The sequence below is a fragment of the Rhizoctonia solani genome, chromosome 9 (genome assembly GCF_016906535.1).
Source record: "Rhizoctonia solani chromosome 9, complete sequence".
NCBI classification, from domain to species: domain Eukaryota; kingdom Fungi; phylum Basidiomycota; class Agaricomycetes; order Cantharellales; family Ceratobasidiaceae; genus Rhizoctonia; species Rhizoctonia solani.
The window spans coordinates 2,033,963-2,051,987 of NC_057378.1; the positions used below are offsets into that span (position 1 = coordinate 2,033,963).

Consider the following 18,025-nt stretch of genomic DNA (forward strand, 5'->3'; position numbering starts at 1 on the left):
GGTCAGAATGTGGGCGCTGATGGGAGCGTCGAGGTCTCGTATCAATGAATTCGATCCGACTTGATTTTTTTTTTCTTCCCTGAGTTATCGTTGGCTAAGATGAAAGAATCAATAGATTATTTTTTCTTCGATACTGTGACGGGAACATTGGACAAGCTAGCTTGTTAAATCAAGAAATTCACTGAAACTACTTCGGGGAAACGCCAAGCGCGCGGAGCAAATACTCATAATCTCCACTTCTCTTGCACATCTCATGGAAAATTCCGTTGGAATTTTCGAGCAGCCTTTTAGGAGTGTCAAACTCGACAACGCGACCAGCATCAAGGACCAGAATTCGGTCGTTATCTGAACCTGATTGAACATACGTGCTACCAATACCAACTCGAAAACTCACCAATAACCGTCCGGAGTCGGTGGGCAATCGTGATGAGCATACTTTGCTTGAATTCTTCACGAATCGTAGCTTGGATCCTGGAGAACCCGATAAGTCGGATGATTGATCCTGGATTCAAATAACTCACTTGGCATCCGTCTCAAAGTCCACCTATCATCAAAATATCATATTAACAGGAAGTCCTTTGAGAAGAGAGATGCCCTTACCGAAGCCGTCGACTCATCCATCACAATCACGTTTGAACTTCTCAGTAAACTAAACAAAGAAGATTATTCACATGTCTTTGTTGTAAACATGATACGACTCACGCCCGCGCCATGGAAAGGAGCTGACGTTGACCATGGCTGAAATTATTACCTCCTTCACTAACTGCGGTTTCAAGAGTCAATGCCACGAGCTTGGGTACTCCAGCTTTGGTTGCGGGTGGGCCTGTTTCCTGCGACGACTTTTAACCCCAGATGTCCTTTAGATTTTATTTGGCACCCTGCTCACCAATAGCTCTCCCGAGTTAACATAGACGGTCTGGTTGGAATGGTCTAAGGTTCGGATTTCTCTGCTCTCAACTGGGAGGTGAACTCGCTTGAGAGCCTCGATACATTCAGCGTCTGTGTAATCTTTGAAGGGATCCTGGCGCATGCACCCTTAGAACTACTTGGTGGTGACTGGAACCAGTAAAGGCCCACTTACTAGATTATCGCGAATAGTTCCTTTAAACAAGACAGCATCTTGAGGGATCAGTGTTAACTTGGAGCGCTGCAAAGTTGTGGTTGGTATTCATATCAGAGTTCGTAGTGCACTCTGGCTCACCAGATCATCTAGTCCGATTGTCGTAATGTCTATTCAACATCAGTTATTGGTTTTCGAAAAGGAAATCTATATCCGCCACCCACCGATACCGTCGAGAATAATTTTTCCGCCAGCAGGGTCGGTAAATCGGAATAATGCCAGGGCTAGCGTTGATTTTCCACTGGACAAGGAATCAATTCAATATGGATTGGAGTATTAGAGTTACCGAGAGGAGCTTACGACCCAGTCCGTCCCACGATTCCAATCTTCTCCGATGGCTAAAACAAGAAAGCTCAAAGACCCGTAATGCACGATCATGCGTATCAACTCACGCGAACGGCGAATGAGATTTGCTTCAAGACCGGTTCCAAATCGGCCGCATAATTGACCGTCAAGTCTTCCACGATCAAGGATCCAGTCGTAGCCGAGGGCCAATACGCGGGTGGGCGGTTACCCGGAATGATCCTAGGTGGCTCAGACGGCAACTCCAGATAATCCTGGATCCTCTCCACGGAGTTCACTGAGGTTCTATCAGTAGGGATATGAACGCTGATTTTCCAGGCACTCACTTGACTGCTCTAACTCGGTCCAAAATCTCAAGCCAAAGTAGAGCTGGAGTCAGGAGTATTAACATTGGTTCTAATAATCAATAAGAAGAAAACCACAGCTCACCGAACGGACGTATTGTTGAGCCTGTGTAAAATAATTCCTGTTAACCCGGCAGTGGCCCCTCCCTTGATGGCCCCTATTGTGGCGATAAGAATTGAGAAGGCGCCCAGAAAATCGAATCTGAGCAACAGCCAGCGATTACACATCCAGTAGTAGTGCGTTGCGGTTTGGGTGAGGTCCAACCGTTTGTACATATTCGAGAGGAATTCCCTTTCAGCACCAAAGGCTCGTACTGCTTTCGTGTCACCTCTTACTTCGCGCCATCATAAAAATGACATTACTCACCCGTCACAATCCCGGCCAACAATTCACTAAAAGATGCCACAATAGGAGACCGAGTTGTCGATTCGATCCTTCGAAGATCGCGCGACACGCTAACGTATCCTCCCGAGAGCCAAATATGCAGATAGGCGATTACAACTGCTGGAAAAATGAAATAAGGGACCGCATATACGATGGTCCCAACCGCAATAAGGAGTATCAAAGCCTGGGTTAGAGCGTTGACCATGAACGTTTGAATTCCTAGGGAAAACTGAAATGAGCAAGGAGACGGATAGCCCTGGTGCTTGTACTCACCGCTATCAACCGTATCAATGTCTTAATAATTTGATTAGTACCGGGTGTTCGTGAACGATACAGTGTATATTTACCTTTGCTACGCATCGTAACTGAAGGGTTAGTACGAAGCCGGGTCCATTGATGGCTTTACTGACCTAAAGCGATTCAGAATTCTACCTGAAGGTGTCTCATCGAAGAAACGAGTAGGAGATTTCATAACGGAATGAAGCATTTTCTCGTACAGGGTCCGCGATGCTCGTAGAGTAGCCCAGATGTCGGGAACTTGGCTCAGTACATTTATAACAGAATTTGTAGTTTCTAAAGGATCGGTGAGTAATCATATATCCAGACAATTCAGGGCAAATTAACGTACGAATAATCAGATACATGGCTAAATATGGAACCACGTTACGGCTTGCTGAAGGGAACCCAAAGTCAAACCAATTACGAGAGACCGCTGAATCTTGGGTTTGAGTCTCATAGCTTTCGCCCCAATCTGTCAAATTTTAGTGTTAGCACGACTTTGAGTATCCAAAGCCACTATTCGAGACTCACGTTTGACCCAGAATTTCTGAAGCAATTGAACTGAACTGAGATGAGCAAAAGGCACCCTGCTCAATTAAAACCTGTACATACCAGTCTGGTCCAGCGTTAAAAATAAAACCAACAATCCGAAAAGCCAATAGGATCCGGCCGAAAGATACGTCCTGTAAACCTCGGCTCTCACGGAACCACTTTTAAATTCGAGTCAGTCTATTAATCTTTATTATTGAATAATGTATTTGCGTACGTTGATTTGCCCTCGTCTTCTACCAACTTCCTGGCCGGCTTTTTATCTTTTTCGGGTTTGGTGCCTGCGGCTGAGCCATCCTCATCGGCGGTTTCACCTGTAGGCTCCTTAGAATCCAACTCCCGTGTTTGCAATAGAGCGCCAGCTTCACGAAGCTGTTGGGGAGTCCCTTGTATTCCGATCCGGCCCTCGTTCAATTGCACCAACCAGCCAGCAGAAGAGAGGACAAGGTCTACGTGATGAGTCACTAGTACAACAGTACGATTCTTAAGCAGGGGTCCACGCAGGCATCGGTGGACAATATGTTCGGCAGTATGCGAGTCTACGGCTAAAATTATTCGTGAATCAGAAGACCCGCATAATGGTTACGAACGAGATATTACGTACCTGATAAAACGTCGTCCAAAATTACAAATTGGGTACGTGCATATACGGCGCGTGCGAGTGCGACGCGGGCTTTCTGGCCACCTGATAATGATACACCTTTCTCGCCGATTTCCTGGAGGATTTTTTCTGAATATGTGTATCTGTTAAAGCGATCATAAACTCACAGTTTCGTCCCCGCCTTCGAACAAGTCCAAATCGGGTCGGAGGGCACATGCTTCCAGCGTAGCATTATAGCGTCCTTCGTCGAACGTGGAGCCAAATAAACTACGAAAAGGCAATTAATGAAAAATCAGAATGAGAGCCAGGACGCCGAGTAAACTTACATATTATCCTTGATAGATTCTAGCCACACCATTAATAAATTAGAGCACACTGATACTACCCGAACTTACTGTGTTCTAGCCAGGGTTGTTGCGCACAATAGCTAATGGCCATTTTCAAGTTAGTCTTGGTATGTAGATAAGTTGGATCCTTTGGAAGGTACGACTCTCCTTCCAGTCGGTCCATCTCTCCCAAAATCGCAGACAAAACTGCACTTTGTTACTCCCTAATACACTGATACATAAAATTCAAAGCACTCACGAGACGATTTGCCACTTCCAGTTGGCCCATAAACCAGCGATAAAACACCTTCTGGGAATACTACGCTGATATCACGCAAAGTAAATGGTTGGTCCTCATCCGTATTAGTCGGCTCTTGTGCTTCCTGCGGCGATGGCTCTTTCCGTAGGCGCAACACAACAAGGAGCCTAGACCAGCGGGACGATTGCTGAGGTTTTGTGGGGTTGATTGTCTTTGTAGGTGTTGAGACTGTTGGCCAACGGAAGCTGGCATTTTTGCACCCCAAGCGAGTTTCCGATGGGCCATGAGAGGTTGGAGGAGGGCGTTTAAGGGATGATATATGATCTGGAACCTCTTCCTCAGAGAGATACGCTTCGATTCTTTGGATGGAGACGAGAGTGCGGACGGTGCTGGTTTCAGATTGGGCATCAGTGGCTATGCGATAAAATATATGCGTATCAAAGGGACTTACGAGGCGATGGTCAATGGCAACTACATTGTTCCACTTGCATCAGCAATTGTAACTCATGAGAATGGAATTATAACTCACAATCGAGAGACTTGTACTCAAGATATGGAAAGTAGAGATAGCAGGGAACGCAATATCAACCGTAAGCTCGCGCTTGGCTACCAACGTAAAACAGCTAAATCCAATTGCGGCCACCAGAATCGGAACCAAGTCCCAGACCATAATCATGAAAAAATTGGTCAACTTGAGTTTGCTGAGCCATTTTACTTCTGCGTGTCGCGCTTCCAATACGCGTTGAATCCAACGAGACTCCCAGGCGGAGAACTTGATGAATTTGATGCCTTGGATGGCTTCGTTCATCGCTTGCATACGGCGGTCACGCATAGCGGAAACGGAACGTTGGTATATTGCGGTTTTTTGGACGAGGAAGTTGTTGATAGGGAGGGTGAGGACCAGTGCAATATAGCCGACGAAAGCCGTCCATCCCATAAGGTTGTAAAGAAAAAAGCAAGATATAATCGCGCTCACAGGAGCGTCGTATATGAACTGAGAAAGTATATCAGAACAACCGTAACCGTAGAGAATGAGAGCTACTTACAGTGCCCAGAGTCACGAATCGAGATATCCACTCGGCATCCGCAGCGATCAGAGACACGACCTTCCCAATATCTGCGCTCGAAGACTCTTCAGATGGGGCGCTTGCACTATCTTCAGGATTTCCTTTTTTCTGTGTATCCGACTTGCCCACCGCGCCGCTCATATCCTTGCGTTTCAGCGCTTTTTCGTAAATACTAGCCACAAGCTCGCCCTTGATACGGACCGAAGCACGGCGCGCAAAATACAAGTGCTGAAGATCGCTTTGGGACTTGATTAATTGACAAAATGCAGCTGCAATAGCGAAAAAATAGGCGTCCTGAGGCTGGAGGGGTCGGTGGGTTCCTGTGGCTGTGTCGTTTGGAGAACGCAGCAGAGTATGGACCGGGAAGGAAACGTAGAAACGTAGTTCGTCCAATTTGGATGAACGGACCAGGTCGTCTGACGGGGTGGCGGACATTGCTCGAAGAATCAAGTTGAGGAAAACTGGTGGTCCAAAGTCGAGGATAGCAGATAATACCTATTGCGAAAAGGTCCATTTTAGTACCAACCAAATAACAAATTATTTATATTTACCGTCAGAATTAGATCCAAAAACATATCCCGCGCATTGGCGGCCAAAATCTTTCGAAGAAGAGATGACCTTCTGCATTTCATTTGTATTTAGTTTTGTCTCGTTTATAGTTTCTCTTATACGCACTTCAGTTGGGAGAATTGTTTCATTAGCACACGGGTACGCATTAACCGGCTAAGTTGCCACATATCCTTTTCTCCCAGAGGTTGGCGGGATCCCAGGGCGACCAGCGGGCTCACCCAGGAAAATGTTATCCATTGGAGCAATGTACAGTGATCTTCGAGTGCCGGGGTACGACCCTGTTTTTGAATTTTGGATCAATAATTTTGATCTATTTGGCTATCACTTTGGTACGTACCTCGGCATCAATCTGAGCATCTCCGGATGACTCGAGAGGCATGTTCAAGATTATCGTAATTCCGCCAAAGGTCAGAAACGCATCAAAGACACGCCCTATGTGTTCCCAACGAAAATTATCGCCCGGTATAACAGTTACAGATCCATCGTACAGAAAAGCACATGCCGAAACAAATTGAGAAGTGTACAAAACTAGTAAATCATAGTACGGAGTGTAAGAAGGCCAAAGATTTGGGCGCAACCCCGCGTAAACCCAGGAAACAAGCGTGGCTGCCGGGATAATTACACTCAAACTATCAGACCGACCCGAGCTCGCCTGATGAACCAAACTAGCGGTCCAACCGGCAATTTGGAGGATCGGTATTAGAGTCAAGGTAAACTGGCGCCAGCCCGATGGTTTTTTGTTTTCGGCGATGGTTCGTTCCAGGAGAGGACTTGATTCGTTCGGAAAATCTGCATCCGACGGTAGAGCCGAGCCAGGCTTTGACAGGGCTTCGGCATCTTCTTCGGCAGCGACGTCGGCGAGAGCTTCTTTAGCTACGGTGCGTTTCGCATCAGCATTCTTTGTTTTATTTTCTCTTTTATTTTGTATTAGCACCCACTGATAAATTCAGAGAAGATAGGCCAATCTGGTAGGCGCACGCCAATGGTATGTAGCACACCAATTACAACTATTAACGCAGGGATACCAACGCCTGACACTATGCCAACGGCACAAGTGTTCGACATGGCACACACTTTTATATCCGGCGGAAATTCCGTCATCCTCTTCTTGGGGGGTGGTAGATTTTGTCGAGGAAGCCGGGTGAGCGTGGGTCTTTATGGAGCCGGAGCAGCGTTAGTGCCTCTAATGCATCCGGTGGGAGCCCGGTCGGATCGGCGAGGACCATGCGGACGTTTCTATATCCAGACCCCATGGAACTTTGCTTCGGTTTTCTCCATCACTATCCGTACCATATCGGGATGTCACTTCTAGTTTCCTGCCCTTTGCTATCTTTGCTATCACACCCTACATCGGATAATCATCTCCTTTATCACGCAAGGCCGGAAGAACACGAGATTTCCTACTTGTCACCCCGTTTGTTGCGGTGAGAAGAAGATTATTTGTTTGATACAGATCTTTGTCCTTGAGCCATCCACATGACTTCATTGATGCGCCCCCGAATACGCCGGGGATCCCTATAAGCTCAAGTAAGTTCTTGATAGGGACCAGGTTATGTTGATCGAATTCTTGTGATCAATGTACTATTACTGTTCAGTTGCCTGACATAGGAAAACTGTGCTTGAGTATCGATACCATCAATTCAAAACAAAATGAGCATTCCCGTGTTAGCTAAGGTGCATACATACAGTCTTGTTGAATGCTCTTCGGTTCGCTTGAGAATAGCATTCCATAATTTTATAGGACCGGTCGTTCGTATGATTCAATTATATTATCTTCGAACCAGCTGAAAATGATTTCATTACGGCAACCAGGCCTCTGAAGGTACACTTTACAGATCTCATTCACACGGGTTAAATTTAGCTTCACGCTTAACTTTTCCAAACCGCCTGTCAAGTCCAAGCGCATAAGTCATAAATTTAAGAATCGCGCTGGCAATCACTCACAGGCCCAGGTTGTGTGTAATTTACCGGCTATAGTTGTAATGTTAATTGCTGTTTATCCGTGTGCATGACTCTGGTACTTACAATTGGATCTAGGTTGACACCATAATTAGCTTGTGCTCGCGAAAGCGACCAAAGGTAACTCACTATAAATATTAACCATTATTCCTGACTCCCTGCCAGTATAGTATCCGGGGAGCGCCACCAGTGGCTTGGGTTCTCCCTGTCCTCCATTGATAACCTGGACTTGTGCGCAGGACACATAGAACTCCGCCTTTTGATAGTTAAGCGCCAGCTAAACCAGGAATATCAGAGACCTGTATTTGCATGATGACATACGTTGGATTATGTACTCACATGCAGCGCAATGTGTTCGATACGAACCAGGTATTCACCCGAGGGTACGGAGTTCGGAATCGGAAATGTGACATTGGTCATCCCTGCACGAGTGCTAAGCATTTCATTATAGGCCGGTCGGATTAAACGACTTACCATCCGTGGGAAATGTGATCGAATTTCCACCATCAGTGATAGGAGGGAGCTCGTAGATCTTGAACCAGACCTCTCCCGATCCGTTGAAAGTTGCGACAGTCTCGGGAGCCTTCGCCATGTAGACATTGAGAACTCCATGATGAAATATCGCCTCGTCTAGAGCAAATCCGATCTAGGAAGGATTAACATTCGCGAGAGATGGATGTCTAGAGCCTTGCTCACTGTAGAACCGGCTGCAACAGTGGTGGTAGTGGTGGATCCTGCGTGTTCCCCGCCAGAGTTACATGTGAGGTTTGTCGTTGATACGTCCATAACCTATTTGTAGAAGAATTGTCAGTCTCTCTCTTATATTTGATATTTTGTGAATTGTACCGGGAAATTACCGTTAGTACCGTTGCGAACGTGTGCATAAGGTGTAGTTAGAGTGCCATTTACAATTAATGAAGTCCATCGATCTAAAACAAAGTAAGTAAGTAACCTCATCATATGCGCTAAGAGCATACATACAATGCGCAAATACTGGTATTGCCCATAAACAGGCCGAAAGAAGATAGAGGAGGTGATTCATTGTTATAATTCAGGGAGAAATATGCCCCTGAAACTCGTTTAAACACCTTAATATTTATATGTCGACACCCCAGGTTTAACGTTGAAATTTCTTTTGCATTATATGCAATGCATCTTCTCGGAGATTATTGACACGATTCTTTCGGCCTGACAGGCGTTGCAAGACATGAAATCGCAACGCTGGCTTGACTAGTAGCCTGAATATCGCAGCTAGCTACACTTCGAATGACCTCATAGCTAAGCAACAGCATCTAAAACACCTTCTTTGGGAGGTTTTGATGGGTCAACGGGGAAATAGAACACTGCAGTCGCCAACCGAAATATGGCTTCGGCGCCACCTTGGGGGAGGTAAGACCTCGGTCAAGTCCAAGGTTACTCCGACAGAACGATTCACCTGCAACGTCATGAGTTATGATATACTTCGAGCTCACAGCTGAAGAAACGGGGTGGGTTCTATCATTTAAAATCAAACTGTGGTTGGTTCCAGTAACGGGTTTACCAAGCCTTCTCAACAAGAAGTCCCGGTGGAGACCTCTCGGCAAAAAGACCAATAGAACTACTAAATGAAATAGACTATTACCACCAGGCGAGGTTGTCTTCAGTCACATCTTCGAAAATTGGATGAGACAAGAAACGGGGGCCTTTGCCATCGCACATGATCAACCTCTCATTTATCCGGGTCGCGTGACCGCTGTTTCAGTAACAAACTCACACCATGATCTTCCGAAGTGGTATTAATAGTCTCCTGAAGCGAATGCTAAGGATTGTTCTTCGATAATTTCGGAGAGTGAAGAGCCACATTTTAATAGATCTTGAGCTGGAATATGAGCTGGGAACGTGTATCCATGTGGTGTCCTTTGGCTCTTCATCCTATAATCGCCAACGGTCACTAGAGCAAGAGTTTCAGCACTTACAGGAGTAATAAGAAATAGACCTGTGAAACCCTATTGCAACCAATTTTTCAACTCCAGGCATGATGTTTATAGACTATTAAATAAATACATGATCTACGGGACCATTTGGTGTCGGTAGAATACATTGACTGACACCACCAGTGCCAAGGACATATTTCTGTTGCTGGGTATGGATTAAACGGTCTATATGTACAGAAAGCGTATAGGATCCGTCTCTAGGCCTGAATAAAATATCTTGCATATTGACGGGCTTTGAAATCATAAGTACAGGCTCTGAATGCCTGTAATTATACTTTATACATTCAACCATATAATTGTCGTACATCAAATACTATCTCCACTGACACCTTATGGTTTATCTGCGGAAGATGGGTGAATTGGGATGTGTTCCCTCCTCTTACATTGAGTGATGAAGAAGTCCAGGGTCAACACCAGCCCAGCTAGCTGGTCAATTTTATTGAGGTCCGATTATTATTTAATCTTTGACCAGTCTGTTTACGTGTCTATATGAGGTAGTGCGACGCAGCCCACGGAGCCAGTACTGTACTGACCCCAGGAAGTTGGCGCTTACGGTATCACGTGATCTTTGGCACCCCGGTTACTGTCAAACGTTGGCAGTCGAACCCAAAAGCCCGACCCCGTCAAGCTCAGGGAGCCCGAAACCCCGTCGAGGACCACGCCATGGAGACGTGAGGAGCCCAGATAGACCAGCACGAGCTGGCCCTTTGGTAACGGTTTTGACGCGTGTGTTTTACTGATCATTTAACTATCGTCTGGGTACTTGTGTTCTCTTTTCCTTTCCCGTCCCCCCCTCCCCCACCTTGTGTGACACTATCACAGTGATTTGCCTCGTTCGAATGTGGCTCTAAATATGAATTTGAAAATATCACGTGTCCGTCGCACCACAGAGCGGTCGAGCACACCGACCACGTCCGGCCGACAGGGGAGCCGAGCAATGCGCTTGCTGTCCCTTTCTCCCACCCGACCTGTGAGTCATAATCACGTCTCGGAGGTCCCAGCTCCCTCGTCCTACACCCATACAGACATATCCGCACAGATAAGCAGATATCGGAAGCAAGAAGCCCGAAGCTCAGTATAAAAATGGCATTTATGAACATACATAAAGCCAGCCATATTTATTGGCTCCTATATGTAGCATTTCGCGATCGTCCTGGCTTATTTGTTTGTAACTCATTAGATATTTTCCTGCGCCCATGTCAGATTTGTGAGCCTTCACAGCCTGCAGATCACCGCACCACCATGGGTAGATGATTGAATATTTGTGGACAAAAAGAGTTAGACCTAGCAAATCTGGAAGTCATATGCAAGACACGTTTAATGACCTCATGGCCGAGATGTTTCAGGCATTGTCTGTATGTGTATGGTGACCAAAACTGATTGGCGTGCCCATCCCATTGTAAACTGACGCTTAAGGCTCAGATTGAATTCCGAAAAGCTGTGGACCCAATGATAAAATACTAGATAAATCCGAAGGCTCGAAAAATATGTATTCATTAGCTGCCGAAGCTCTTGGTCATGTACATGTGCTGAGCGTATGCTGTTATTTCTTTTACTCTCTTTACAGCTGAAGACTACCTCCATATAATAAATTGAAAGAGAGTGCTCTAATCTTAATTTAGCATGTTATCTATGAGTATCAATTATTCTTGATATGCACGTGGTTCATGCACGAGCCGAGAAGGTAAAGCAAGTATTTCATGTCTCGTGAAAATCAAATATGCCTCATGGCTATTGTGAAGAGACAGACTCTCTTCAAAAAGCTTATAGAATCAACGCCTGAAAAACGTGTATTTACGCATAGGGCAATTTATAAGCCAGTGTCTGCGATGTGAGAGCAACATCCCCCGAGCTACCATCATGAGTAAATTCTCCTTCGCACGCCGACCCACAATTTTTGCACCAGAGGCATCACAGCACATTTCAAATGCTTCCATCATCGCTGCACGAGCCGCTCTCGGACGCGTGGCTCCCGTGCGGATCGAGTTTGATAGCTCGGGGAATAAGACCGAGCCTCTTGCCGTTTGGATGGGCAAGCGCTCCCACGCAGAAGTAGAATGCATGCAACTCAGAAAAGAGCGAAAAGGCCCATTCTTTCACGAATATATAGTCTTCCGCCTTATTAACGACAAAGGATGCTTTCGCATTGACCGTCGACAGCTTCCAGACGAGACCTCCCCACTGGGCTGTACAGAGGACGCAGGCGTTGAGCCCTATGAAACCATCGAAGACATAGGAAATCTAGATGAATCAATATACAGTCCTTCAGAATGCATCGCTCATGCTGAATTCAAGGAGCATATCCGCATGGAACTCATCATAGATATATGCCGAGAGATATCGCAACACTACCATGCCTCTACCTATACTGTCCAGCGATTCAACTGCTATTTTTATGCTCAGACCATATTTCTTTTCACCGTGTGCAAGGAATATGATTGGTACCAGAGGTATATATGGGTATGTATTTATGAAATACTCTAGATACGGGAATCATCTAACAGTGCCAATTCTCCCTGGGTTAACTGCACATCATGTCATGTATATTCAGGGAGCCGGAAGCATTGCACTTAAAGAGGAAGACTTGATAAGGGCCCAGATGCCGCTAAAGAATATAGAAAAGAGTCGTAAAATAGACCTGAAAATTCTTGACAAAAACCTGGTTGGTACCTAGCTTTGTGTGATTGGTCAACTTCCTGATTAAACAATGACAGTGTTCCCACCTCATATTACCGAGTGATAGCACTTATACCATTTCCGATATATCAAATTCAAATCGTTACAACTCTGCTTGGAAGATGTTGTTTCGTCTGGTTCGGTCTCAGCGTAAAAATAGCCAGGCCCAGCAGTTGAAAGAGGCAAGCATAGGGGAATTGCAGGAGCTCATATCAGATATGATTCATGCACATAGTGTAAGGATCGAAAATTTTAGAGTTTTACTAGGATGCAGTGCGCGGGAGGTTGAACAAGATATTAAGCGGACGATGAATGATATATGGCGGAATAAATGGCTTATATTGTGAGTACCCTCAAAACTAACATTAGTTGGTATACTAATGGCCCAGTTCAGCGGCCAAGTGGAAGAGACAAACGCCGCCGTATCGCGGCCCCACAATCATGGAATCAATGGCTATGAAACACAAGGACGACGGCGGAATGTGTGGTGATGGAATGTGGTATACATCTGCGTGCGCAGGAACTCGGGAGCATAATACCCCGATGTGCACGCCACCCCAACGGTGTTTCTCGTTGATGAATTCTGTCCTCAAACATACAGGTTACTAGCTCTACATGATAGCCTCACTATGTTTCTTTCACATGTCCTCTTCTATTTTTATTATCTATAAAATATACGTACAGTGGTGATTCGTAATTCATCCAAGCATCAGAGGCAAAGAGCATACGCCGATTTACTGAGGCTTGATTATACCAACCCAAGCATTCTCACTAAATCATAACTTGCATACAATAAATAATGTTGAAGTATCGCGCATTGGCGAATTATCATGGATATGCTACACACGACCAAGGGTCTGTCCACAAGATTTGACCTCTCCCACGCTACGTGTTTGAAATTATCTCTTCGTCTTCGAGCATACGGCCTTTCCGTATACCTCGATATATGTATCAAACCACATAAAGCAGACACCGCACAGCTTTATGACATGATTTTCGCCCGGAAGATTTGTCAAAGGGAACTACAATTCGTCGAGTCTGATTTAGCGAGAACGTGAACAAATTGTATGACCTTGTTTTGTGAGCTCTGTCATGTGGAAAAATAAAAAATCTAAGCATCCTCACCAAAACTAACAGTTCTGGTATAATTAACCTCAAGCATAAGTAGTTCCATGGGTTATGTTGAGTGGTAATTGGCTTGAGAATAACGTTGTTTTTGACGATTCTTGCGTTGTGGGCCCCATTGTGGTGTGGATGGTACTATAATGAACATACAAGTTATGAGTATCCCCTCTCCCACGGACAAACTCACGCTCGGATACAAACTCAATGGCATGGATCTGCAAAGTCTCAACCCAAGATGACCAGTAGCTAGTGATCATACATACTTCGCTGGCGAATCTGTGAGTATTATTCACAGAAGTGTCGGATTTGACGATCAGGTAGTGAAATTTTTTATTTTTCATTTTTTCTTGAACAGCTTGTCTGTTTAAGAAGCTGAAGGTTCAGTGCAAATAGCGAAGCAAGTGGTTGAGCCGTAAATATCACACAAAGGGCCGGGAGCTATTCGGGTACGACTGGCGAGTTGGGATGAGATTCGACAGGATTGAGGCCTTGCTTGGTGCGTGAAGGTGAAGCGCCGAATAGATAGCGAAATTAGCCGCTGGCCAGAAAGAGTCCGAGGTTGATGGATTGAATTTAATGCCGCTCGTATTACTGGCAGAGAAATGACACACGGAAACTAGCATCGAGCATGAATTGTTAACCAAGTAACGGCTGATCGTCGGATCCTTGCAGGCGGACGATCTTGGCTTGTCGCATGTGTTTGAGTCAAAACGCAAGTAGAGCGGAACATTTCCGATCTTAGCGCTGAATGGATGAACTTGAATACAGGCGGCACCTTATATATCGACATCCTGAATACGATATGATGACTACACAAAGCTAGCCCTACCATTAGGAAGAGAAGGTTTAGAGATTACACGGGTTTGCCTCCGAACCAGCAAGCACAGAAGGCTGTATTTTAGGAGCGAGGTATCGTCCAGTCACACTTCTGGTCATAGATCGAGAGCCATGTACATTGGAGGAAGCTCTAGGACTGAACATACGTTCGGCAAGGTACATTGGGGCAAAGAGTGATCCCTTATGCGTGAGCTACTCAAGCTTGGGCCAAAGCCGGTAAGGGAAAAGGAGGTAACTTGTCGATCTTGTCCATTACCCAGTCCAGTGCGCGAGCGTTAGTAGCAAATTCGAGCCAAGAAATATCTGAGGGTAGTCTAGCAAATGAGCTGAGTGAGTCGTTTTGAGGACACTATAAGCAATTGGATAAAGCGTAAGTTTCGCTATCGTTGTCGGTGGTGACACGAAAATGAGTACTCGGTTCTATGTTTAAATGCCGGACGACGGGCGCTCACGTGACATATCTTCCTCTGGAGTTCCGCTCCCGTGACAACTGCACCCCGCCAATTTTATACCGTAATCCAGCAATGACCAATGTCACTCGGCATACATATGGGTCCCAACTAAAGCTTTTACCTTTTTGATTCTTTAACTCAACTCGGCTTTCTTCCATGGTCAGGATATGAAGCCGGTTGGGGATTGCCCAAAGGCTGTGCGACCCAGATTCTGGAACGTTCTGGCCCATAGGTGGCGTTAGAGCCGAGGAGGCATGCACGATTCACAACCGAGGCGGATGCAAGTGCTTTACATGCACCCCCAACTATGTATTTTTCGAATGGCAAGATTTTGTTCTGTACTCAATCACCGTCAGAACGTCAGCTCAGCCATATAGTCAGCTCTGCTTGGTGAGAGACGCACGGTCTGCGATGTTACCACAGCTACCATGTGTGGTCCGGTGTAGGATATGTGCGGGCGCTCCACCTAACAATGCGACCGGACCGTCGGAAATAATGCTGCGCTACCAGACATGAGGCCATGACTGCTGCGGCTCCTTTTCGCGATCTGGGCCTGGACTTGGCACCGCCTTTTCGCTCAAAAAGCACCCTTTTATATCAGACTATAGAGCCTCCACCATTCTTGCTCTCACCATGATTCTTATCCTCATTTTAATTTTGGTCACACTGTGCGGAAGAGTCTCCACCACCCGGGATCTTTTATTGTCTCTTTCTGTGCCGAACTCTGCGGTGTCCATCAATGAGCTTTTGGTGACTTCCATTGTCACCAATACGGGTGATCATTCTTTGAGGTTACTCAACCACCCGCAAACCGTGCTGTCGCATCTTCCGACCCGGGTATTTCACATTAGTCGAGGAAATATCACTCCAGATTTCACTGGATTAATTGTTCACTAGTAAGTGCATGTCGCCTTTTCTTTTCACACCTGGATTAAATGTTAGGCATTTGCATCAGCTCGCCAGATTACGTTGTTCAGAAGAATAATTCGGACGACTTTACGTTTCTCGATCCAGGTCAGACATACGAGCGAATCCACTCGCTGGCAGGCGTCTATAACTTTACTGGAACTGGGCCGGGTGAATATCAGGCGAGTTCAATTACTACTGCTATGAGAGACAAGTATTGATCCCCATCAAAGATTGAGTCATACGATAGCTTCTACCATGTAGACAACTCTGGGAAAATTGTTATTGTCAAAGCCGAAACTAACTCTACTCGATTCAAGATTTCTGGTGGACTGGTCCAGTCACGTGTGCGTATCCATTGTCACTTTTTCCGACTCACCTAACTTTAAGAATAGAAAACCGCCCCGAACAGATTCAACTCTTTCGCGCAAAGTACGCAGATGCTGCAGAGCGGATGTACCATCGACCAGCAAAACATCATCAGCGAAGCGGCAAAGTACGCCGACCAATACATCTCCAATGCCCTAACCTATCTTCAGACCATCAACGGGTATACGCCTCGATACGGGGCTTGGTTTGGGGCGTATGGACCCCAACTAGCGGAAACTGTCAAGTTCCACTATGCAAATATGGTCGGTCGGGCGATGGTAACGGCTTATGATTGTATGCCAGATTCGTGTCGAGATGGTGCAGTGGCCTACGTATGGCCACAACAGCCCGGGGTTATTCATTTCTGTAATTGGTTTTGGTCGAGACCGCCGTAAGTGTCCCCCGTTTCTCAAGGTTCCATATCAATTTAAGCGTGATTTTTCAGATATGGGAGTAATTCCAAGGCTGGAACGATCATACACGAGCTAAGTCACTTTACGGGAACTGTGGACCACGTTTATGGAGAAGTAGGAAGTTTGGAACTAGCAAGATCTTCACCGTCTCTTGCGGTTGGGAATGCGGATAGCCATATGTACTTTGCGGAAAATAGTGCTACGCTCCCGTAAGAAGCCGTTGCGCACTACCTCTATCTGAGTAGTAGAAGTACTCCCCGCCTCCGATATATATACTTATTGATATGGTGGGCGTTATCGATAACCGGTATGTATCCAGATTGCTATCACCCCTTTTTGTGAGATAGACTTGGAATCAATACGTCCGTTATCTCCAACTGTTGGAACCGAGATGACAGTATCAGCACAGAAGTAAAATGATTCATGGATATGATCAAGCGAAGAGTCATCACAATTTTGGGGCTCGATACCAGATATGGGGACAAAATCAACGCCAAACCAAAGATACATATAGGTCGAATTGTAGAGACAAACTGTTACTTTCATACCCTTCCATTGAGTAGCGATCTAAACAAGTATCTTGACCATGTCACTGTCTGATCCTACGGCCAAAAGTATAAAGGTTTCGGTTGCTATCACCCGCAAAAGTCCGGACAAGTCGAGTGAAACTAAGCAAGTTAGCTATAAGTACGCAAGGAGAATTACAGCCGTCTAAGTTGGGTACTCACTATCTTTACTCTTGCCAGTGGTCCGCTCAAACTTCCACACAACAAAAACTCCATTACGATTGTGATGGTTGGAGAAACTGGATGCGGCAAGACTGCATTCATGTCCCTACTCCAGAACCTATTCCAAGGACGCAGTGCACTTGAACTGGAAGACCTCCACGATAAAACTACGGACTCAAACCTCAAAAAGAGCTGTAGCCAGACAGAAAAAACCAAGTTGTACGAATTCAAGACTCCGGGTGGTGGGTTTACTATTCGGATGCTTGATACACCTGGGCTTGGTGATTCGCGCGGACTGGAGCAAGATAAGATTAATCAGAAAGATATTACTAATGAAATATCGAAATTAGGGACAATTGATGCGGTAGTTATTATGTCAAATGCTACTACAGAACGACTTGGACCAGTCACAGCCTATGCACTCCAAATTCTGGTGACTATATTTCCCCGTTCTGTTCTACACAACATTGGGTTCATTTTCACGCACACAAGACCTTTATCATTCAACTTGTAGAAATAACTTGTACATACTAGAACAATCTAGTATCTTCCATGTAATCGAGTCAGTGCGAACTAACCAATAAGCTATATGCGCAGTAAAGCGCAGTAAGTACGCGTCACCCCTATAAGTGACTCGACTGGTTGGTTCACGGGTATATAAGGGGGCTTGTTCTGCCTCCTAACGACTCATCCTATTCTCTCTCAACCTCACTCTCGTTCATACTTTGTAATTAGTTAGATCTTAATATATATTTGTTTCTATATACATTTTACTTCTTTCTAC

The 18,025-nt window shown here is 45.6% G+C and overlaps 4 protein-coding genes across 4 annotated transcripts; 3 read left to right on the forward strand and 1 right to left on the reverse strand.

The window, feature by feature from the left end:
• Window positions 1–187: 187 nt before the first annotated feature.
• RhiXN_08149 (ABC transporter) lies at window positions 188–8,804 on the reverse strand (the record flags this gene model as incomplete). The annotated part of the gene is made up of 43 exons (XM_043327965.1): window positions 188–345; window positions 395–471; window positions 522–544; window positions 601–649; window positions 703–830; window positions 887–1,021; window positions 1,082–1,147; window positions 1,202–1,230; window positions 1,285–1,361; window positions 1,421–1,458; window positions 1,513–1,700; window positions 1,750–1,792; window positions 1,853–1,925; window positions 1,979–2,081; window positions 2,135–2,371; window positions 2,426–2,446; window positions 2,500–2,504; window positions 2,563–2,725; window positions 2,781–2,903; window positions 2,963–2,992; window positions 3,044–3,141; window positions 3,198–3,525; window positions 3,585–3,696; window positions 3,749–3,848; window positions 3,908–3,926; window positions 3,977–4,114; window positions 4,167–4,555; window positions 4,618–4,637; window positions 4,696–5,160; window positions 5,213–5,728; window positions 5,785–5,854; window positions 5,909–6,081; window positions 6,141–6,676; window positions 6,742–6,840; window positions 6,878–6,956; window positions 7,748–7,774; window positions 7,829–7,836; window positions 7,892–8,039; window positions 8,102–8,184; window positions 8,237–8,408; window positions 8,459–8,551; window positions 8,609–8,691; window positions 8,744–8,804. 43 exons carry the CDS (start codon window positions 8,802–8,804, stop codon window positions 188–190), a joined length of 5,583 nt encoding a protein of 1,860 aa, XP_043183350.1.
• Window positions 8,805–11,595: 2,791 nt separating this feature from the next.
• On the forward strand, window positions 11,596–13,020 carry RhiXN_08150 (uncharacterized protein; the record flags this gene model as incomplete). Its single annotated transcript, XM_043327966.1, has 4 exons — window positions 11,596–12,185; window positions 12,220–12,397; window positions 12,450–12,754; window positions 12,801–13,020. The coding sequence occupies 4 exons, from the start codon at window positions 11,596–11,598 to the stop codon at window positions 13,018–13,020; spliced, it is 1,293 nt and encodes a 430-aa protein (XP_043183351.1).
• Window positions 13,021–15,458: 2,438 nt separating this feature from the next.
• Window positions 15,459–16,726, forward strand: RhiXN_08151 (peptidyl-Lys metalloendopeptidase; the record flags this gene model as incomplete). Its single annotated transcript, XM_043327967.1, has 5 exons — window positions 15,459–15,721; window positions 15,781–15,902; window positions 15,996–16,078; window positions 16,127–16,491; window positions 16,546–16,726. 5 exons carry the CDS (start codon window positions 15,459–15,461, stop codon window positions 16,724–16,726), a joined length of 1,014 nt encoding a protein of 337 aa, XP_043183352.1.
• A 373-nt stretch (window positions 16,727–17,099) lies between these two features.
• Window positions 17,100–17,755, forward strand: RhiXN_08152 (AIG1 domain-containing protein; the record flags this gene model as incomplete). Its single annotated transcript, XM_043327968.1, has 2 exons — window positions 17,100–17,200; window positions 17,260–17,755. The coding sequence occupies 2 exons, from the start codon at window positions 17,100–17,102 to the stop codon at window positions 17,753–17,755; spliced, it is 597 nt and encodes a 198-aa protein (XP_043183353.1).
• Between the last annotated feature and the right edge of the window lie 270 nt (window positions 17,756–18,025).